Genomic DNA, 23003 nt, shown 5'->3' with positions numbered 1-23003 from the left:
CCCCTTGTCTTAGAGATGGGGATGCTGAAGGCCAGGGAAGGCAGGGCCTGTGCTTGGGCCTCTCTTTCCCACCAAAACATTCTAGCTTTGTCCCCGCCTCACTTGCTGTCTTCGAGCCTCCTCTTCTTAACTGCAGACTCCATTTCGGGAATTACCACTTCATAAAAGGAAGCTAGCCTGTGGAGGCACACATGGGTACAATACTAAATTAGTTCACAAATGCCACACTTCATTAGAAAATCAAAGCAAACCCAAGGGAGTGGGAAGGCTCATTTCTTGCTCCCACAACAGTTTTCTCTAGGGACCACCCTGGTTCTTCCCTGAGCCCACCCCAGACTGATCTACTGTGGCTGGTCCTAGGAACAGCCTCATGGGAAGTGACCCGTAGCTGTGTCCCCCATTCAGATGAGAAACCAAGGCCCAGATCAGCTCACTCTAACAGACCACCCAGAGGGCCACCCGGGACTCACTGAGGTTTGAGAAACAAACACAAAGTTACTCTTTTTTCTCACTCAAAAGCTGCCAGCTTTATGTGCACTGAAATGTACATTTATATAATAACCTTTCTTACCTTATGAGATACAAAGAAAAAGTTCTAGTTTTGGCATGATTTAGAACCTTAAATAACTGTTTTAACATAAAAATGTCACCACAATATTTGCATTTGTTCAAAATAGGCTAAACATTCTCATGATAGATATTTTATACATTGGTTTTATGAGTGAAGCCAGTTAGCATTATTTCCATAACTTTTATAAAATTAAAAATTATACACACACACACACACACACACACACATACACACACACACACACACATACATATCTCTGTACCAGCCAGCCACCATCCAAAAATTATATATGTATATAATCACTTTCAGATAAATATAATTACAGAGTCATGCCCTCCTCCATGCAGCATTCCAGGCCCAACTGCTCCCTGTGCGCTTCCTAATCATGCTCAGCCCTAGGGATTCTTCCTTTCCTAGAAATAGATGTACTGCACTTAGACTATGTCGCCCTGACAACTGAAAATGTGGCTGCCTCTATTCTGTGGTATAATTTTTCCCCTAAACATCTTAAGTTTCCCGAAGCCAAAACTGCAGCTTAAGTGCCTAGGATGCATGCTGAATTTGTAGTAGGTGCTCTGAGAACATCTGTCTGTCAAATGGCTGGTTTCTGGCAACATCTATCCTACTGTAGTGCCAAACGTAGCATGAGTATCTAGGCCAAAAGAGGTAGGCCCTCCTGGGCCCACGGCATGGCATCAGAAGAGGACAGAGAGGCAGTTTGGCCCAAACAGGCTCAGTTGTTGCCAGGATACATTGCTGGTGGGAGGGTAAATTGGCACAACCCCTGTGGAGGGCAATTTGGCAAGATCTATGAAAATTAAAAATGCACATACCATCTGTCCCTGCAATTCTGCTTCTAGGAATTATTCCTCAAGTATACTTGCAAAGGTGTGAAATGACACGTACAAAGTTATTATCCATAGCATTTTTTTGTAACAGTAAACAACTGAAAAAAACCTAAAGGATCACTGATGGATCCAGTGTCCCATACAGTAGAATTCTACCCAGCCATACCAAAGATAAAGGGTGCTTTATTCACTGATATAGCACCATCGTTAAGTAAAAAAGTAAAATGCAAACAAAATATAGTACTCATAATGTGCCAGTATTACATTTTTTAAAAGGGGAGAGATATATCACGTGCACATTTGCTCATATATGTATATGTATATGCATATCTCTGGAAAATTCCACAAAAAAACTGAAAATGGTTGTGTGTGAAAAAGGGAAGTGGGGAAGGGGGAAAGGGAGACTTCAATGTATATTTTACTTTTTCAGTTTTGAACCATGTGACTATATTATTCATTCATAAAATTAAAGGACAAAGAGATCGACTCAGATATACTTGAGGAGATGTGAGAGGAAAGAGGAAGAAGGTTGTTATGAGAGGGATTGGCAAAAGAGCTGTCTGCGGGACTGTAACCCCTTCCAGAGGGTTCTGGGGAAATGAGATGGCTGTATTTGCTCAGTGGGGCATTCCTGGCCTCCAGCACAGTTTGAACAGGCTGGGCCAGCCCCAGGCTGTTTGTGGGTCAAAGGCAGTGTCACTTTCAGTCAAAAGTGTTTCCCTTTCTTCTTTCTCAGTCTAAGATGGGTGGAGCGTCTCCTTGTCTCTGCTCACCCCCATCTCCTGCCATCTCCAAAGACTCTTTCAAAAGCAATCTGTGCATATTTGGGGAGATGTTTTTTTTTGTGTGTGTGTGTGTGTCTTTTTTTTTTTTTTTTTCATGTCCGGCAACGGATCGCAACCCTCAGTGTCGCGCCCGTACCGGACCGGGACCGGCAACGGGATCGCAACCCTCCGTGTTGCGGCCGCACCTCGCTCAGCCAGTGAGCGGGAACCGGTCTGTATGTGGGATCCGAACCCTCGGCGGGAGCGCCACCACGCTTCCCAAGCGGCGCACTGTAGCAGTGCGCCACCAGGCCGGCCTGGGGAGATGTTTTAACAACATGGAAAAACTCCTATGATCAATGAAAATAAGTAGGGCACAAAATTCTAAGAATAGAGCAATCTCTCACGGTGATTTTAATTTCCTACGTTTCCATATTTCCCAAATTTCCTACAAGCATGTGCCACTTTTATCATGAGAAAAAAACACCTTTTTAAAAAAATGAACAGCTATAAAGAGTCCCATCTCAACCAACCCCTTTCTTCTGGGGAAAATGACGATCAGCACTTTATTCTAACACTCTGGGAGCCTGATCAATCCTAATGCTTGATTTTCATAAGCTGAGGAGACCAAGGAGGGGTTGCAGCACACCGACTGTCATCTCTGGCATGTGTAAGCACTAGATAAATGTTTTGTTCAATGGGGGAGTAAATGACAGAATGGAAGGATGGCTGAGTGGATGGAGTTGGGCAGCTCCCAGAAGCTCCTGTGAGTGATTGGGAGAGATGTCTGGCAAGAGTGACAACCAGAGGCTACTGAGAACAGGCCAGTGCCTGCCATTGCCAGCTCCTTCACACTGGTCTGGGAATGTCCATGCCATGGAACAGATGCTCATGGTACTAAGTGGGCAAAGTGGGTCTCCCCCCCGTCCCATATTCTCTTCCAGGTCTTTCTTGGTCCCAGCAGGATCTTTCTATGACTGCTTTGGATAAAAACCTCCAGTGGTTCCCTGCTGCCTACAGAATAAAGGTCCCACCCCTGCGAGCACACTCATGACTCCTCACAATCTGACCTCTACCACTTACCCTAGGTCTTCTCTTATTACTGGCTCATTTCCCAGCTGTCCCCCTGCCTCATGTTGCGCTTCACTCCTCAGCTCTCCCCAGAACACACTCTGGGCCTTTGCATGCTTCACTTCATCTGCCTAAGATACCCTTCCTCCCACTGCAAGCTTTCTTTATCTAGAAGATTCCTGTTCATTCTTCAAAGACCTCTTTTAAGGGTCACCTCCCAGCCCCACATGGGAACACCTCTGTTGTTTCCTTGCGTCTGTTCTCCCCTGGGCTAGACACACTTCTTATCAACTATCACTTTCTGTACCTACCCTTGACAGGGGCTTTGAAACAAAACAAAGTGGAAATGAAACTACCTTATTCTTGGGTGTTAATTTTCTTCCCTCCCTGTCCTGTTCTTAGCTAAAAATGGGAGTGCTTCTGAATTGTAGGCTCTGTACGACCAGGAGCCTTACCTGTCTTCTTCCCTGCTGCATCCCTAGGCTGGAAGAGAGACTGGCACATTCTAAGCACCCAGTAAATATTTGTTGAACAGGTACATGAACCAGACCCTCTACTTCAACAGCCAGAACTACCACCATACCTGTAACAAAAGTCATGTTTCTGGAAGGTCTGGCAAGCCAAAGGGAAGATATCCAGAAAGGCCCAGAGAGTAGTGCAGGTATCACACAGGTAGAGAATAATGTCCTTCAGTTCCTGTTGCCAAAAGAAAACACTGTATTATTCTCCTCTGCCCCATATATAGATCTGCAGAGGGTCCAAGACAAAGTTGACAAAGTCAGAGTCCCCAACAGGCAGGAGACGAGAGCACTGGAGGTGCTGGGCAAAGCCTGGCTGGCCCATGTCTAGGAGTGCCATCTGGGTGAGTCACCTCACCTCTCTAAGCTTCAGGTCTTGCTACCATAGCTCCAACCAGCTTACGACAAATGATCCCTAGAGCTACTTCTAGTTCTAAGATAATACAATTCTCTCTACTAAGCTGAAGGGAAATCAATCCCTGAATCTGAAGACAACATGACTGGTCTCATACAGAGAAGAAAACTCCAAGTGAGGGCAAAAATATCAAGCCCACACTTTTCTTACATTTTGAAGAGGGAATATAGAACATGGGGTGCTTTCTCATACACTTTTCTGATTCTCATGACAACTCTGAAAAGTAGGCTGGGCAGCTGTTAGGATCTTCATTTTACAGATCAGGAAACTGAGGTTCAGAGGGGTAAAATGACTTGCTCCCACAGCACCTGACATGTGTCCTTTTGCTCTGGGATGGCAGCTCACAGCTGCTTTGTTCCTGTTCTATCTCCAGTGCCTAGTGCAGTGCCTGACACAGTCCTGACTCCTTCTGCCTGTCACTCTCATTAGACTCTAAGTCCCATGAGAGCAGGCATTGGGTCTGCTTCTGCTTATTGCTTTACCCCCAAGGCCTAGCACAGGGCCTGGCACATGCTGGGGGCTGTTCAATAAAAATTCACTGAATGAGTAATGCCTGAATGAGTCTGTTGAGGTGAAATAAGTGAGGACTAGACCCCTGTCCTCTGAATTCTAGCTCCCAGTTCTTTCCACTACTCCATTAATGAAGCTCCCAAAGAGAAATGCAAGCCCGCTGAAAGTGCTCTAAACCTGTGTGATGGGAATAACTAGCTGCTCCCTGAGTTGGGGAAAGAGACGGTGAGCAGGGGAAGAAGCCATTGGGTCCTATATCATGACAATCTTCCCAGCCTTGGGCAGCCAGGCTTGCTGCAGGGCAAGCTCACCAGGAGAGGCATGTCGCTGGGGGTCAACCGGCCCCGCTCCTCAAGCTTCTGGGGTGTGGTGCTGGCCCCATCCCCTTGCAAACCACAGTGCTGGAGGATATTGCTGAAGACCTGTGAAAGGCAAAAGAAGACTCTCCCACATCCTGTGTGGGAGAACCAGGGCTGGGACCCCCACCCCTGCAGCCAGGGATGGGTGAAATGAAAACTGCCTTAAACTCTTTGGGATATGTACCCATGTTCCTGGGATACCAGCTGAGACAATAACCTTCTCAGACAGTGGGGTCAGAGCAGATACCATGTAAGATGGGGATATGGGAGCATCCTTCTTAAGGGTTTGCAAAGATGATTAAAAAAATACGTATGTAAAGCCCCAGAATACTGCATATATTAGCTGACTGGATAGTCTGGGCAAGTTCATGGTAACAAACATTTAAGATATACCTTCAGCAATATATAACAGATTTTTAGATCCCCTATTGGCTATTTATGGGACTATATTGAAATAAAGACAAATCAACAGTGAGAGGAAAACAGCCCATCACGAAATCATGTAAGTACCGACAGCACCGTCTTCAAAGTAGACGAGCATGTAACTAAAACTAAAAGTTACTGTGAACAGTGGATATCTCTTGGTGGTAGGATTATGGGGGATAGTAATATATATATTTTTTTTTTCCTAAATTTTCTACAATGGACATTATTTCATGAAATTATTATTTTATTTTATTTTATTTTTTTAAAGATGACGGGTAAGGGGATCTTAACCCTTGACTTGGTGTTGTCAGCACCACGCTCACCCAGTGAGCAAACCGGCCATCCCTATATGGGATCCGAACCCGTGGCCTTGGTGTTATCAGCACCACACTCTCCCGAGTGAGCCACAGGCCAGCCCCTCATGAAATTATTTTGACAAACTTTAAAGCTCTTATTTGAAAACATAGGTCTCACGGGGGAGATCCTTAGAGTCATCTGGCTATTGGCAAACAACACAAAATTCAAGCCAAACTCTTATTGTACGAGTGCCAGAAAACCTTTAAATATTTCAGGACAAACATGAAGGGGTATGGTCAGGAGGACAGAGACCACCTGGGGAGATGAGTCTAGAGAGGAGGGGTGAGAAATAAACATTTCTCCCAGGCTCTTCAGGAAAGTCAAGGAATACCATCAAGTGTGTGTGAGGGGTATCTACCTCCCAAGCACACCTTCCACTAGGCAGGGCCAACAGTGGGTACCTGAAGGATGGTGGGCATGGTTTCATCCAGGTCATTATAGTAACTTGGCTGTTGGGTAAAGATGTTTCCTAAAAAGAGAAGAGAAAGGTAGAAATTAGGAAAAGGTGCGGGGGGGGGGAGATACATTACAAATGGTTCTTTTTTCATTTTCCTAAGGCTGCCTGTGGCTAGGACCTAGGATGAGTCCTGGCCCCAGGCTCTATTAGCACTGAGCTTTGGCCCAGCCTAGAAACTTCCCAAGGGTTGGGGAAGGACCTTGCTCAGTACAACTTAACATTTTAAGCACCTCTGCCTAGTGAATTATGTAAAAGACCTGCCCTGGTCTAACCAGCTCACCCTGATGTCCCCAGGGAGTGATCATACTTGGGCACCTTGCCTTGTATGACAGCATTGGCTTTGGAAGTGGGAGTTAGTCATCCAGGAAAATTAGGAGATATGATCTCTTTGCTCAGGGAACCTGAATGCAACAGTCCAGCATTCTTGCCAGGCTACACCTCCAAAAATGTGAGGAGACTCCAGGAAAAAATTTCTTTGGAAATTCTTACCCTTTGCTTTTGAATATAGTGGCCACACTAATCCATCTTACTCCAAGATGAGAAGCCTGAGAGGGATCTGGAGATAGATTTACCAAACATTTGCTGTTGGTCCTATAAGATGAACCTTGTCTGTGTGTTTACTGTTCTCCAAGTGCTGCTGCTATGAGTGCATATGTTAGAGCACACAGTACTTGGAACAGAAACCAAGTGTTCCAGCTGCCCAAATGGTGAGGAAGAGAGGTAGGGAGAGAGAGAGAATCACAGCTATGATGTTGTGAAATGCCAATGCCCTTAAGAGGCCAGGGTCTCCATCCCACTATAATCCTAGCATCTAAGGCTGTCAGGATGTTCTAAATTCTAGGTGTCCTCTGCCTTTGGGGAGGTCTGTCCTTGGTTTCCTTCTTGATAACCCTGGCACCCCTCGCCAGACCCTGGAGCATTTGAAAATGAATGAGATCAAAGGCCAGATGGGGCTGGATGAGTAAGCAAGTCGCTAGCTGGCTGGACTTTCTGTAAACACTTTACTGGATGCCACTTCATTTCTTGATTCCAGAAAGCTGAGCTTTACCAGCATGGGCTTGCTCAGTGCCTCCCACTTCCAGACGGGTGCTGATCTCTCAACCTGTGAAGATGCACCCAAACCATCTGCATCCACCTCTCCCTCTTAATAGGCAAGAAATGACTGAGCTATCCTCCCACTGACCTCTGCTCTTCCTCATAAAACCCTCCTCTCTTTATCCTCAAGGTCAAGTCCGAACTCCTGATCATGGCACAAAAGGACCTGTGATATCTGGCCCCTGCTGACACCCTGGGCCACCCTCTCCCCTTCCCCAACATCGTAGTCCTCCCTTGCACCATCCTCAACCTCAGACAATGAGTCCTGTCCCCTTCCTCTGCCTGGAGTGACCTCCCAGAGCTAACTCCACCATAAAGCAGGTGTCACCTCTTCCAGGCAGTGCCTCCTGACCCAGGCTTCAGGAGAGGTCTCCTCCCAAAACTCCCTGGGCCACACAGCATCCTGACTACTTGGCATGGGGAAACACCCTCTTATAATCATGCTAAAGCTAAAGCCTGAGTAATAGCAAGGTAGATAAGATATCACAGTCTATCCTTAGGGTCTTCTGAGTCCCTTTCTTTTTCTTTATCTGATTCCAGTGAGAGTGAAGATCTCTCTAACATTTGATCTCATAAAGAAATAATGAAAAGGTAAGGGACAGCAATGGCATCCTTTGAGATGTCCCTTAACAGAAGAAAGCAGTTCAGAAACCCAGGGTGAATTGCCGCATAGATCAGTGGAGTCCATAACAAGGCCAAGGGCCAAAGCCCAACTTTCTCCTGATTTGCAAAGCAGCTTCGAGAGGGTCTAACTAAAAGGCCCTGCTTTCAAAATCACACTTGCTGATTCACAACACCAGCCTTGAAGCTGTAAAAAAAGGGAAGGGTGATGAACAGGCAATCAACCAGTTCCCTTTCTCCCACCTTCTCCCCTTGCCAATCCTCTTACAAGTGATCGCTTTGCCCAAGTGTTTCTGTGGTATAGAGAGTGGAGGCTGCCCCCTGTTGTGCCTTCTGCTCAAGAGTTAGAAAGAGAGCTGCTGTGTGTGTGAGAGAGAGAGAGAGGAGTGTGTGTGTGTGTGTGTGTGCGTGTGTGTGTGTGTGAGAGACACTGAAGGCCCCTTCTCCCCCTCGACCCCTCCAAACACACATAAACACACATAGTGAAGGGGCTCCTGATGCCTGGTCCTGACCTCTTTTGTGTTAACCTCCCTCTAAGAGCCAAAGAAGGGATTCTCCTTAATAAGCCAGTTTAGAATTCTCAACCTGGGGTTCTGAGAACACTTGAAATGTATGAGAAGGTATATTTTTCTGGACAGAAGCTTTCATCTGATTCTCAGAGTCAGTGACCCAAAACATTAGCAGCCCAGGTAGTAGGCAGAGCTCTTGCTCCACCCTCACCAGTTCATCTCCCTCTGGAACCGCACAGCCATTTTATACCCAACACATTTAACACTGATCTCGCTTCTACTCACAACTCATTCCCTACACCTCCTGAAGGCCCTTTTTCTGCAACTGACACCAGTTTTCTGTAGAACTGTTAAGACTTTCCAGCTGACCTCACCAATCCCTGCCTTAATCTGCCTCACAGATGTCCTTTTCCACCCCAGCAGCTCCACCAGGCTCTCACCTTCAAACCCATGCTGATGTGCCCACCTCCTACATGGCCTTCTGGCACTACCCTCCCTACCTGCCTGCTGCCAGATTAACCTTGTTACCAGGTGGCTCCTCGCCCTGCTCCAGGCTCCTAGAGGCTCCCACGGCCTCATCACAATAAGAGCTTACATTTATGAAGTGCTTGTAACACACCATGCACTGAGCTGAGCATCTGCTTACACTACCTCATATATAATCCCCACAACCACCCTATGAAATGGGTATATTATTAGTCTGCCCATTCTGCAGATGAAAAAACTGAGGCTTAGAGTGGTTAATTAACATGCTCAAGGTGACATAGCCAGTAATAGAGCGGGGGGTGTGAACTGGCAGTTCAACTCTAAGAGTCTGTCTTCTTAGCCACCAAGCAATACTGCTTCTCAAGTGCTAAAGCCTGGCATGTAGCCCTTCTCCATCTGCTTCTAGCTTCCCCTCCCCCCTGTCTCCTGCTGCTGCCCTCCTGGAATGCTCCACTTTAACAAAACTGGTCTAATAATTGTTTTTCTAACTAATCATGCCTGCTGTTGCTCATTCACTCCATCCTCTTAGTCTACAGCAAATTATTCAGCGTCTTTCCCTGAGAAAATAAAGAGATTAACTGATAATCAGGCAATAATTAGATTTGAATGAGCAACCAGAGGTTGTTCCAATGAAAAGCCTGGGTGAAAAATTTCATATACATTATGATCTAATTTTTTTTTTTAGATACACAGAGAAAAGACTGGAAGGAAATAATAACCATAGAGTTGTCTCTTGTAGGAATTTGGTAATTGCTTTCCTGCTTCTTTATACTTTATATCCTTCCAAAAGTTTCTAAATTAACATACATTACCTTTATTATTAGGGGAAAAAAGGAAAGAAAGAAGGAAGGGAGAGAGAGAGGAAGGAAAGGACCATCATAAGGGATAACGTGGCTTTGTCACTAGGTATTTAGAAGATTGTGTCCTACAATCTCTAGTGAGGAGGGCTGGCAGGGGTGTCCAAGGTGAGCACCTTTCTGTGCCAGGCTAATGGTAGAAACTGCAATTCAAAGAGGAACCCTTTGCAGCATTCCAACGACACTTCTGTTTCTGATTGTACCTTCCAGCTCACTACTTCCTGATGGGATCCAACTGACACATCTGTTCCTTTCACAACCAGAAAGAGTCCTCTCTGAACTCTCCCCAACTGCTCTCAGCAAAAATGCAAATCATTACATTTTTGAGGCAGCCCATCAACCCTGAAGTAGGGAGTGGCAAAGAGCAGGAGCTTCAGAGTCAGGTCTATGTGGACATGTGTCCCAGCTTGGCCACATATTAGTCATGTCCTCTTACACAAGTCCCTTACATTTTAACCTCAGTTTCCTTATGTGTAAATGGGGATGATGACAGCACTTATCTCACAAGGCTTCTGTGGGGGGATCTAATTGAGATAATATACATTGAGTGCTTGGCAGAGATCCGGGCCCCAGTACATACTCAAATAAAGGTTAGCTATCACTGCTGTTCTTACTCTCACCACCAAAGTAAACTTCCCCATTCCTTTAATTGTTTGACACATGGTCTCATATTCAGGCTCCCAGATCCTTGAGGAACCATCTGGTACGCATTTTTGTCTCCACTCTCCCATTGCCACCCAGCTTTCAGAGTTGCCACTCCATATCAGTTAACAATTTCCCAGCACTACCCGGTCCTACTGCCCTGAATGCCCCTGCGCTATCTAAGCACCAGGCCTTTGCAACCTCTAGTTTGGCACGTGGGGGTTGTCTGTGTGCATCCTCCAGGCCCCGCATCCTACGCACCTATCATCTTCTGGAGCAATGGCGAGTTGCCTTTTCCAAAGAGCACGCAGAGATCCAGGATCTTTGGGATGTCAAAGAGGAAGTTATTATAGAGGATTTCTCCAAACGCAGAGGGGGTAATGAAGTGATCCTAAGGAAAAGTTCACAGAGAAAAGACGAAGACTTTCTGAACACTCATACATTATAAAGTAATAGCAAATTCATGAGAAATAACCTGTGGCTCCATCAACTAGGGACTAGCTAATCAATGATGGTCTGTCCACACTGTGGACATGTCTGAGCCTCGTGTACAGAGCAATAGCCATCTCTATTTTCATGTAAAAAGAAGCAAAAGCACACTATAAAGCAGTCTGCTGGGGATTTATTCCAAAATATTTACAGGTAAATTAGCATGATGTCTGGGATTGCTTTAAAATACTCCAGGAGAAAAAAGAAAACTCTGGAGAAGAGATAAGACTGGCAAAATTTTGATAATTGGTGAAGCTGGGTGATGGGTACATGGGACTCATTGTACTTTGTATATGAAAATTTTGTATATGTATATATTTGAAAATTTCCACACTAAAAAAGTTTTTTTAAAAAAGCAAGATCCTATTTTTTAAATGCATGCACACATACAATCCAAGGAAAAAAATTCCCTGAAGGAACATGCACCTTAGCAGTGGTTACTGTGCAGGGAGGGGATTTTGTGGGTGACATTCACAATCTGTATAATAGTTCTATAATGTTAAGAGTTGCTTAGAGACAGCATTGTTATTTTTAAAATAAGAAAAAAAAAAGTAAAAATGTGTAAAAAGAGCATACAAGTTCTTTTAAAAAGTCAGAATCAATGTTTTCACCCTCTGACGCATAAGTGAAGGCACAGTCACGCATCAACTGGCACAGGGCCCTCAGCTCCCATTGATGAAAACACTGGGTGTAATGCAGACTGACCCGGTGAATTACAGGATAAGGGAGGTGGCACAGATTTCTTCTCCAACAGTGGGAATCAAGGCGGAGGGAAGACAAAGAGGAAACTTGATGCTTCCAGAGCCTTTCTTCCCAGGGGTGGAGAGTCTGACACAGAGGTGTTGGGTGTCAGGTGGCAACCTGTCACGAGATCAGGGGCTTACTTTGGATTCCTTGTGAGTGGACATGCGGAGGAAGGTGAGAAAAACACTTCGATGGAGGCGCTTCTGCATGTCAACAACCTCAGGGGCAGGGGCCACCCACTCGTCGAACTTTCGGGGGACATAGCGCAGGTAGGAGTCCAGGCACTTCTGCAGGGTCTCATCGAAGACAACCTAAGCCAGGTGACAGAGGAGAGCAGGGATTTATCCCTGAGGGTCAAGGTCTTGCAGGTGAACTGAGAAGGGGCTCATTACCCATCAGCCCTGGCCTATTGCAAACACTTGAACCCCAAGGGACCAAGGAGGTATGAATGAGCTGAAGGCTAAATACAAGTTTCTAAAAATGACACTTTGGAAAGTGTGTAAACATCATTAAGATTGTGATACAAGACAGAGCAATCCAAACCACAATTTGCTGCTAAGGATCCAGTGTAAGAAGTAGACAAAAAAGCACCTCCTGGGGGAAGAAAAACAACAACAGCAACCAACCAATGGCATGTCATGTGCTTTGTCTTAGCGTTAATTTTGATAGAATGTTACCTGGCACCAGAATTTATCGTGAGGCAAGGCCAGGAGCCAGTCGAGGTCATTGGCTACGAAGGTGGCGCGTTCCAGGTACTCCTCCACTAGGGCAGGAATGTTGTCTTTAGGGGGCGGTTTGTATAACACAAAATACCGGTCTGCCTTCTGCTCGGGGTGCTACGGATCCAAAAACCACGTGTCAACGTGGCAGAGGTTAGTCAGCGAGGGCCCATTTGCCAACCCACAGCAATGACAACACTTGGCTGTTCCAAACGGTGACCCTTTAAGGAGATTTTAGGCATAAAGAACCAAGTGTATATAACAAAGGTAGTATGGTTGCATCCAAGGAACACTAGGTGGTCATTAAAAACCATGTTTTTGGACAGTATTTAATGACACAGAGAAAGGTTATGGGAAGAGAAAGCAGGACACAAAACTCTATTTAATTTAATTAGTTTTTGGTTTTTAAAAAAAGTATACATATTCATACACTGTACAGATTTTAAAAAAGAAGTTGGGGGGACAACACCCCAAAGGTAATAGTGGTTATCTCTGGGGGGCAGGGAGGAGGAGATTGTGGCTTGGATATATTTTCTAACTTTTAAAAAATGAACATATGTTAATTTAAAAATCAATTTTGAATTATACAAGTAAAACATGAACATCCTTTCTTTCAAAAACTTACAATGGGGCTGGCCTGTTAGCTCAGTTGGTTAGAGTGTGGTGTTGATAACACCAAGGTCCAGGGTTTGATCTGTTACTGGCCAGCCACCAAAATGAAAACAAAAACAAAACAAATTTACAATGCTCCAGAGAAGGTGAGTAGCCGGGGGCTACACTCCCAGTCCTCGTGTCCTCCCAGAGCCAACCACTCACCATCTAGTGGGGATTCTTGCAGACCTTTTCTAGGCATTTACATTAAAATATACCAATATAAAGTATTTGTTTGGGCCTGTTTTTTCTTTCCTAACACAAATAGCTTCATACTGTATGTAAGTATCACTGTGTTGTATCCTTTTTATAACCAGAAAAGAAAAACCTCAGTAAATTTTTAAAGAAAAGATTCTAATCAAGTAACTGCAGGTCTCATCTTAGAATCACAAGTTCTCTCTTCCAGCCCTTGCTTTGCCATGAACAAACCTTACTTTGTTCACCATAAAGAAGAGAAGATAGTCTCAGTTTTCACCTCTGACTGTATAAGGGTTGCTTTCTCTGGAAGAAGGGGTAATAGAAGGAAGGCCAGGTAATGTCTCAGCTCCACCCACTTCTAGGTCTGTTGGGCCACAGGGTATAGAAAAATCAAGACTGATGGGTCCACCTCCTCAAGAACCACCTATGCCTTCCTACTGCCTTGAGCACATTTCAAGCTGTGGAGTCTTTAGGTTCCACAAGGATTCCTCAGGGCCATCTATCATGTGGGTCCACAGGACCTTCTCCCATTTAAATCAGATTTATATACATAGTGGGATTTCAGGTACAAATCTGTTAAAAAAGAAATTCCGAAACAAGTTCAAAACAACTGTCTAGAGCCTAAATTCATCTCCTTGGTTTTTCAAGCTTCTCCCTTTCTCTATCTATTAACATTTTACCTCTTAGGTCACTTCTCAGGCCAGGCTACTTATTCCTCCAACAGACACACACCTGAGATTCTACCTTCCGTGGAATCCTACAAACATTTACTGGCGTCCCCACTGTGCCAGGTGTGGGGTCACATGATGAAAAGCATCCAGGTGCCCATAGGACCCACACTCCAGAGAGGAAGAGGCACATCTAAGCCACCAAGTGAGCACAAAATAGAGGAAGTGACAGCTCAAACCTGGCAGAGGGACTGTGGGAGTGCAGAAGGAAATTAACAGCACCTGGAGGACAAAGAACGGCTTCCCAGAGCAGGCAGCATCTGAGCTGAGTCTTGGAGAATGAGAAGGATTTTTTAGATGGAAGAAACAGCATTTTTATGGAGGCATAAAAACGGGCTATAAAAAAGGCCACAGATTGTACTGAGTGGTGGGAATTGGATTTGGAGAATGCTGGAATGATGATAATGAGACTACCACTTATTGAGGACTTGCTCTGTGCCGGCTGCTAAGTAGGTATGTCCCACAGCCTATTTCTTTTTCATCTACAATAACTATTTAAAGGGAGATAGTATTGTCTCCATTTTACAGAGGAGGAAACAAAGACTCAGACTGTAAGGTTCAGGAACTTTCCCAAGGTCACGAGGTTAAGGAGGCAACTGAAGCAGGATTTGAAACAAGGCTTACACTGCAGACCTACTAAATGACCTATGGTACTCATGTGCTATCCTGGACTCACTGCTTGTCCTTCTGATCCCAGCTCTGACCTCACCTCCTCCAGGAAGCCTTCCTGATTCCCACCACAACTGGATTAGGAGTTCACCTGGGCTCCCCCACAGCACCTGTTCTTACCTGACTGTAGCACTTGTTGAACTCCATCAAAAGTGCTTTCAGATGAGTAGTTGCTGGGGACAGGGAGAGAGGAAGGGATGGATTATAGAGGGGCACAAGGAAGCTTTTGGGAGTGGTGGAAATGTTCATTGTCTTGATTATGGTGGCAGTTGCATGGGTGTATACAGATGTCAAAACCAATCAAATTATATTATTTAAACACATGCAGTTTATTGTCCTTCAATGATACCTCAATAAAGTTATATAAAAAGGGAGGGCCTGCCTTTTCACCTGTCTCCCACACTAGCCTGTAGGTGTCTCGAAGCTGTCTGAGCCTTGCTTACCACAGCACTTCCATTCCTTTGAACAGAGCCTGACACTGAGCAGATTCTCCATACACATTTGCTGGCTGGACAAAGGAATGAATAGAGGTAACGAATGACCAGATCCTGCCAAGGGCTTTGAAGGACCTTGAATGCCAAACTCAAGAATGGGGACTTTATTCTGTAGCTCATGGGAGGCCCTGGAAGATTTCAGAGTAGGGCAGGCTCCAGCTGTGTCCTCTCTCCTACTTGAGTCCATCTCACCCTTCAATAAGCCTGGTTTATATCCATCCTATCTACTCTGTGAAGCTATCAGAACATTCTCTGCCCATCAAACTTCTGTTCTGTTTATCTTGATAAAGAAACTGTTTCACACTGTTCTCCAAATTTTCCACTTCTATGAATCTTGTCTTCCTCAAGAGCCCATTCACCCAATGTGGCTCAAGACTATTTCTTTAGGGTCTTTATATATGTGCTATTCAGATAGTAGCTACTCAATAAACATCATCTCCACCTATCACCCTGCAAAGGTAGCATGGGCCTGCCCCTCAGCTAGAAATCTTTATCTCAAGTTGGGACTAAAGGGACAAATATAGGGTGGGTACATATCTTAGGGCAATCTTTCAGAAGCTCCCCATGGCCTGTCTGGTAACGCTCTTCAGTATGGCCAGTAAGACCCCTTGATCAGGCAGTTGTCTCCCTCAGTTTGTCCCTCTTCCCATCCTACCCCCCATTCAATGCCACGATTACTGTTGCTGTTGTCATCACCATCATAACTACCATTTATTGAGTGTTTACTATGTTCCAGGCACAGCTAATTCAGATGTCTCATTTAATCGTCACAACCACCCCACAAAGCTGGTCTTATTATTACCCTTTTTAGATCCTGAGGCTTTGAGAAGTTAAGTAACTTGCCCAAAGGCACACAGCCAAACATGTGTGAGGTTAATGGAAAGCCTGTGCTCCTTAACTCTGCTATACTGTTGCCACTTCAAGTGACTTGTGGTTGGTGAAAGAGTCAGGCTTTCTCAAGACTCCAGGACCGCATACTGGTGTCCTCCAGCCAGGACCACCCTTCTCCCATTGCTATGCCTGGCTAGTGCTTGCTCACCCTTCAATACCCAGTTCACAGTCCCCCTCCTTCAGGAAGCCTTCCCTAGCTTCACATGCCCTCCCACCAGTCCCAAGACCTCCCTGCCCCCACACACCCCAATGGTCTAGATCAGCAGCCTGGGCTCATTGTTTCCTGAGAGCCTACTATGCACCTGGCACTGGGAAACCAGGAGTGAAGGGCAGGGACCAGGTGCCTGCTCTCACACAGCCCACAGTCTAACAAACCAGGTGTTTGTTCAGTACATGAGAGAGGACTGAGGAGGAAAATCAAACTCAACTACCCAAGGAGTCAGTCTCCATGAGTGCTGTCCAACAGAACTTTCTGAGGTCATAGTACTGCTCTATATCTGCACAGCCAATGCAGTAGGCACTCACCACATGGGGCTATTTTAATTAAAATTTATTAGAATTAAATAAAAAATCTAGTACCTCGGTCCATATTTCAAGCACCATCCACATTACAAGTGCTCAATAGCTAATTGTGGCAAATGGCCACCTATTGGGTGGCTACCACACTGAAAAGAACAGTTCTAGATTTTCTGATAAATATTCTCGATACATAAAAAGGTTATGAAAAGAAAATGAGAGGCTTTATAGCAGAAAGGTTAACAGTATGGGTTCTAGGGTCAGCCTGGCTGGGTTCCCATCCTGACTTTCCTAATTTCCTAGTTCTGTGACCTTGAACTCTCAGTTTCCTCATCTGTAAAATGGGGACAATGATCAAAATATCAATTCACAGGGCTGTGACATGGTTTAAACAAGATAATCCAGGTGAAATGTTTAGAATGCACAGAGCAAGTACTCTATAAATGTTAGGCACTATTATTAGAAAGTATTTAGGAAATAATAAGAAGCCATCCAGAAAGCAGGAAATAAAGCACCAAGCTCCTGTTTCCCACGACTTTGCTCAAGCCCCTAGAAAACACTTCCTCCCACCTTCTTCAAGTAAGCTCATATTCTTGGGAAAACAATCAGTGCATATGGGGACTCCAGTCCCTGTGTCTGTCTCCTTCTTCAGCAGCCTGGCATGTCTCCACAGTTCTAATCTCTTTCTGTAGCTGGTAATCGGCATGTTCACAGCCTCCTTATTTTTCAGTCTCACAAGGCCTGCTGGAGTCTCTGTAAGTGGTGCTTCTTATTCCAGTGGAGATGAAAGACGGCCCAACCTCTGAAATCAGCGTTCCCACTGAAGTGTGGATAGCCACTTAGATAGCTCTGAAAAAGTCCTACCTGAAACCTGAACACCTCCTGCAGGATCAAATCCCCAAACCAGGCTTTGGGCCAGATCCATTTCTAGCCCAGCTCGGGCTGAGTCAGAATTGCCATCAGACTAATTCGAAATTAAATGCTTTGGGGGGAAGGTGTGGGGTGGTGACATGGAAAACACTACTCAAATTCAAGTTGCTGCTTGGAAGGAAACTTCTACACTGCACCTGGAAGGGCCTACTAGTGTCTCAACTACTGAATTACTGACCATTGCCCTCAGATCATTCTTGGAACAGATAAAGAAGGAATTTACTTTTTGCTTCTGAAATTGCAAGATTGATATTATCAGGCTGAACGGTCTCAAGGCACCGGCTCACCAGTGCTGCAGAAGTCCTCGGCTTTCCTGTCTTCGGGTCTTTGTGGGTGATCTGGAGTTGGTCCAGGGGCAGTGCTGGCATTGTGCTGCGTGACCCTCCTGCAAGGAATATAGATGGGAAGAAGAAAGCAGACACACAGACTCCTGGGGGCAGGGCCTGTTCTAGGGCTGATCCCAGAGCCAAAGAGAACCTTCAATCTCTGGTCTTAGGGGTTCCTGCTGTAGGCCTCCAAGGCCTGGTTCATGTACATACTAATCCAGACAAAGTGACTTTATTGCCTAAAGCAGTAGTTCTCAAGTGTGGAGGAAAACACTTCCCAGGTGACTCCTGATATCTTCCCACCCCTTTGGAGAAGTACTGGCTAAAAGTACTTAGATTATCTTAATGATGGCTCCAGCTCTCTGAGCTCAGTAGCTTGTAAGCTCTGTGAAGACAGTGCCTGGGGTGCTCCTTCTCTTGCTACCTTTCCCGTGACAAGCACAAGCCTAGTACAGATGTGGCCTCATCAAGTGTTTGATAAACAACTGAATATGAGGCACTCTTCTTATAACCCTAACCAGATTGTAAGTTTTTGAGGATTAGAACCATGGGCCTTTCCTCACTTAGAGGGTTTTAAGATTTTACAACCTCTCTAGGCTCCAGGGAAGATGGAAACAGATGAACAGGAGGACCAGGGAGGAAGAGAAAGTTCACAGAAACCTGCCAGTGCAAGCTCCTTTCTACAGACGCCCAAATTGGCCTCAGAACCAGTGAGTGGCAGACGCCAGGTCTCCTGTCTTCTCATCTAATGTTCTTTTCACAATACCACTTGGCCTGACCCACAGGCGGGACACATGTTGGTTGGATCATGCAATGGAAATGAATTAGGCCCCTTAAAAGACATGCCATAAAAGGCCGGCACAGTCTCAATGACATCATGAAGACAGATAGAGACTGGGATGAGGAAACTGTCACCTCCTGAGCCCTCAAAGACAAGCTGAGGGACACAGTCAGCCATGAAAGTTACCAGGTGTTCTGTATCTCAGCTATCACGCCAGGCCCTGATGATATGAAGACAGAGTGACAAGAGGACAACAACAGCAGCAGCAACATGCTTATTAGATGCTGAGTGCTCTTCTAAGTGCTTGTCTCAGCATTAACTTACATTACCCGCATTACACAACAACTCTAAGGTTGGTTCTATTATTATCCTCGTTTTATCGATGAGGATATAGAAGCTCAGAGAACATAAGACACTTGCCAAAGTTAGTAGGGGTGTAGCAGGCTGGCTCTTAACTATTTGTTATACTGTCTAGTCAAACTTAGAGTTGGTATGGGGTAGGAGGGTGAAGCGGCAGTCAAAACAATTCTAGAAGACAGCCTAAAAAATCAGGAGATCCTGAGTAGTCTTGATAGTAGAGACTGGCCAGGGAAGAAGGGTGCTTCAGGCAGAGGAAATAGCAGCGCAAAGGCAAGAAGGTGGAAGCAGCTTAGTACACAAGGAACCTTGGTTCTGGCCCACACTAGAGGGATGTAAAGAGAGACGACCTGTCTGCCTAGTCCTTGAGGACTGTTCCAGCTCTAGGATCCCAGTGGATCAGACACATGGCCCTGCACACATAAGGTGGCCTGAAAAAAAAATCATAAGGCAAAGTAATGAAGGGCTTGGGGCGAGTTTTCATCTTTCTTTTTTTTTTTTTTTCCTTTTTGTCTTTTTTCGTGTCCGGCAACGGATCGCAACCCTCAGTGTCGCGCCCGTACCAGACTGGGACCGGCAATGGGATCGCAACCCTTGGTGTCGCGCCTGCACCTCGCTCAGCCAGTGAGCGGGAACTGGTCTGTATGTGGGATCCGAACCCTTGGCGGGAGCGCCGCCGCACTCCCAAGCAGCACACTGTAGCAGTGTGCCACCAGGCTAGTCCCAAGTTTTCATCTTTCAACTTCACAAAGCAAGATAATAATATCCTCTGCTGAGTGTCTGTTATTTCTAATCAAGTTACTATCTTACTAGCCTCTCACAACAACCCAGGACGACAAGGATTATTATGCTCAGATGTCCAAAGAGAGGCCCTAATTTGTCCAAAGAGAGGCCCTAATTTTTCAAGGCAAGTATATCAGTGGCCAAGTTGAAACTGAAGCCCAGCTCTTTTGCCTTGGCACCTGGGGCTCTTGTGCTGAATACACCAAAAAATACTTTTTTCCTAGCACTGCCCCCCGACCCTCAGCAATGCTGGGAGGGCAGCTGGAAATAGCAGTGGTTTGCACAACAGTGCAAAAGTCTAAATAACTCACAGGCCCAGATCTTTCCAGGCTCACCTACTAAAGATGGTAGTGGGAGTGTTGGGGGTGTGGTCTAGGGTGGGGTAAGAGTCACACGGAGGAGGCAGCTCTCCACCCTTTAAACTGTAAGGTCCAGAGTCCAGGCCTAGACAGGTAGAGACAGCACTTGGTTTCAGAAGAAATTCACTCCTACAAGCCAGTGCCTGCAAGGGCATCTATGGGTCAGGGTGGTGTGATGGATGAAGAGAGCTCTACAGTCCTATAGCCTAAGTTCAAATCCTGGCTCCACCTTTTCCTTCCCATGTTGAGACTTTCAAACAGTTCCTTAACTTCTCTAACCCTGGATTTCCTCATCTGTAATATCGGAATTGTAATAGTACATAATCTCTTAGGATTGTTATAAGAAGTAATCAGTGCTGGGCCGACCCCGTGGCTCACTCGGGAGAGTGAGGCGCTGGGAGCGCCGCGGCTGCGGGTTCGGATCCTATATAGGAATGGCTGGTGCGCTCACTGGCTGAGCGTGGTGCAGATGACACCAAGCCAAGGGTTACGATCCCCTTACTGGTCACAAAAAAAAAAAAAAAAAGAAGTAATCAGTGCTAAGTGTTCAACACAATACCTGGCATAAATAAGCACTCAATAAAGTTTAGTTTTGTTATTATTCAAGTCCCATCCATAGGCAGAGCACTTTGGGCTTCTTCGTTTATTCAACACTGACTGATTTCACTTTGGGTCCTGGGGCATGTAAATGACTCATTGTTAGAGCTATAACAGGAAATTTCCAAAACTTGAGCACAGCAGAGAAAAGCAGGATGTCACAGAGAAGGTGATCTATAACCTGGATATTGATGGATAGGAGGGAAAGGTGGGCATTCCAAGCAGAGAGCAAGCATGAGCAAAGGTTCAAATCCTTACAAAGTGTGGCTGTGAAGGAAGAGGAAGTTATTTGGAGTTGCTGAAAACACAAGGGTAGGGAGGGGATGACAGAAGTGAGGAGAGAAGAAGTAGGATAGGGAAGACAAGGCCAGTTTAAAAAGAGCCTTGAATGCTATGCTAAAGATTTTGGCCTTTCATCTGAAGGAAGTAAGGAATCATTTAAGAAGTGAGAGACATGATCACAAAGAGATGACGACAGCTGGTGACAGAAGAGACCACCTATGAACCACTGGAGAGCAAACATTATGTTAATATCATTCAAAGATTTTTGAGCACCTACTATGTGGCAAGCACTGAAGCCCAGAGAATACTAATGTTGCAAATAACAGACCTGGTCCTGCCCTTCACACCTTATGGTCTTTATAGGAAAGATAGATAGGAATCCAATAGGCACACAAACAAATAAAAATCAATACCATGATGTATGCTATGTAGGTAAGGCTCATGGGGCTATGGCAGCATTGAACAGAGAGAACTGACTTGAGGGAGGAGGGACTTCTAGGAAGATTTCAGTGTTCATCTAGGTATGAATAGAAATTAACTAGGCAAAGGGGACCAGATGCCCCTCCCACAACTGGGCACCTTGCCAGTGCCTCGGGGCCTGCCTGGGGCCTGAGGCTTGGAGCCAGGGACTGGACCACCCTCCCACAACCAGGCACACTGCCAGTGCCAAGGAGCATCCCCAAAACATCACCTCCATGTGGGTGGCCCACCACAGCCACCACAATAACCATGGCTGCCACAAAAGTGGCAAGATGCCACAACCACCACGCAGATGGTCTGCCAGCCACTGGAATGCATTCACACAAGGACAGTCACCAGCAAAGACAAAGAAAAGAAGAGGATGTCTCTCTCCACAAAGCCCATTCCAGAGTGACAGAAGAAGCATCTGCTCTATGATAATATTGGGGGACCTGAACACACCTCTCAGCATTGGACAGATCATCTAGGCAACAAATCAACAGAGTAACCATTACTCTTTCAGGAGAGAGGAAATCTAGGGTAATTAGAGGGTTAGAGAGGAGGGGAAGGGAGAGGGAGATGGGGATGGGGAGAGATTGGACAAGGGGCATAAAGAATAAATACAATTTGTAACAATATATATGCTAGTAATATTGATTTGATCAACATATCTCAACGTTGAACCCCCAAAATATGTATAATCAATTATGATTCAATTAAAAAAAAAAAAAACTAACTAGGCAAAGACTAGACTTTAAGATCCAAAAGGACAAGAACAATGACCATGACTATGTCTGTACCCACCACTGTATCCCCCATGCCAGGTAGGGCAGAAGCCAAAAGTTAGGAAAGGGCTTTCTTTAGGAGGGAGGGGAGCTCGGTACAAGCACCAATTACAGTATGGCCTGTGAGCATCCCCAGGGATACTGCTGCCTCAGTTTCTCTGTCATCACTCTTCGGGTCTCAATTCAATATTACTCTCCTCAGAGACTTTCCCAGATGGCACTATCTAAAGTACTCACTCTCCCAGTTACTGTAATATCTTTAATTATCTTATGTATCTACTTTTTGACTATCTTTCTCCTCCCACTAGACCGTAAACTCCACGAGGGTAGGAGCATTGTCTGTCTTGCTCTGTTTTATCCCCAGTGCCGAGATCTGTGCTTGCCACGTAGAAAGCGGCCGACATATATTTGTGGAGCGAATGAATGAACCCTGAGCAAACTGAAGCCCCGGATACGGGGTGGGAACCGTGGCTCGTCCAAGGTCACTCTGGGGCCGAGCCTCGAACCCGGGACTCCCAATTCTGGCAGTCTGGCCTCGCGGCGGGGGGGGGCCTGGGGCAGCGTAAACCTCGGCCCCTCCGTGGAGGCCGCCCAAGGCACGGCTGCGGCTCCTCCCGGGCCCCGCATCCAGCAGGGCCCAGCCACTCACTCACCTCGGCGGCTCCACCACCGGCGCCGTGCCGCCGCAGCTGCCGCTGCCGCCGCTGCCGCCGCCGCCGCCGCCGCCGCCGCCGCCGCC

The 23003-nt window shown here is 45.9% G+C and overlaps 1 protein-coding gene across 3 annotated transcripts in view; it reads right to left on the bottom strand.

Annotated features, from left to right (window-relative positions):
- ASCC2 (activating signal cointegrator 1 complex subunit 2) overlaps window positions 1-22978 on the bottom strand; it is a 38563-nt gene extending 15585 nt beyond the window's left edge. The window contains exons 1-9 of one of the 3 annotated variants that reach the window (XM_008575529.1): window positions 22918-22978; window positions 17823-17920; window positions 12417-12575; window positions 11880-12050; window positions 10768-10897; window positions 6241-6308; window positions 5009-5119; window positions 3838-3950; window positions 103-177 (exon numbers count right to left, since the gene is read on the bottom strand). In XM_008575529.1, coding sequence (XP_008573751.1) covers window positions 103-177; window positions 3838-3950; window positions 5009-5119; window positions 6241-6308; window positions 10768-10897; window positions 11880-12050; window positions 12417-12575; window positions 17823-17903 — 908 coding nt within the window. In that variant the 5' untranslated portion in view covers window positions 17904-17920; window positions 22918-22978. Of the gene's footprint in view, window positions 1-102; window positions 178-3837; window positions 3951-5008; window positions 5120-6240; window positions 6309-10767; window positions 10898-11879; window positions 12051-12416; window positions 12576-14824; window positions 14878-17822; window positions 17921-22917 lie in introns of those variants that run through there. The other 2 variants (XM_008575530.1, XM_008575531.1) reach the window with 2 other exon arrangements.
- Between the last annotated feature and the right edge of the window lie 25 nt (window positions 22979-23003).

This window comes from Galeopterus variegatus, unplaced genomic scaffold, assembly GCF_000696425.1.
Source record: "Galeopterus variegatus unplaced genomic scaffold, G_variegatus-3.0.2 Scaffold1204, whole genome shotgun sequence".
NCBI classification, from domain to species: domain Eukaryota; kingdom Metazoa; phylum Chordata; class Mammalia; order Dermoptera; family Cynocephalidae; genus Galeopterus; species Galeopterus variegatus.
Note: the sequence above shows the minus strand (reverse complement) of the source record. Positions and strands in the feature narration are given on the sequence as shown.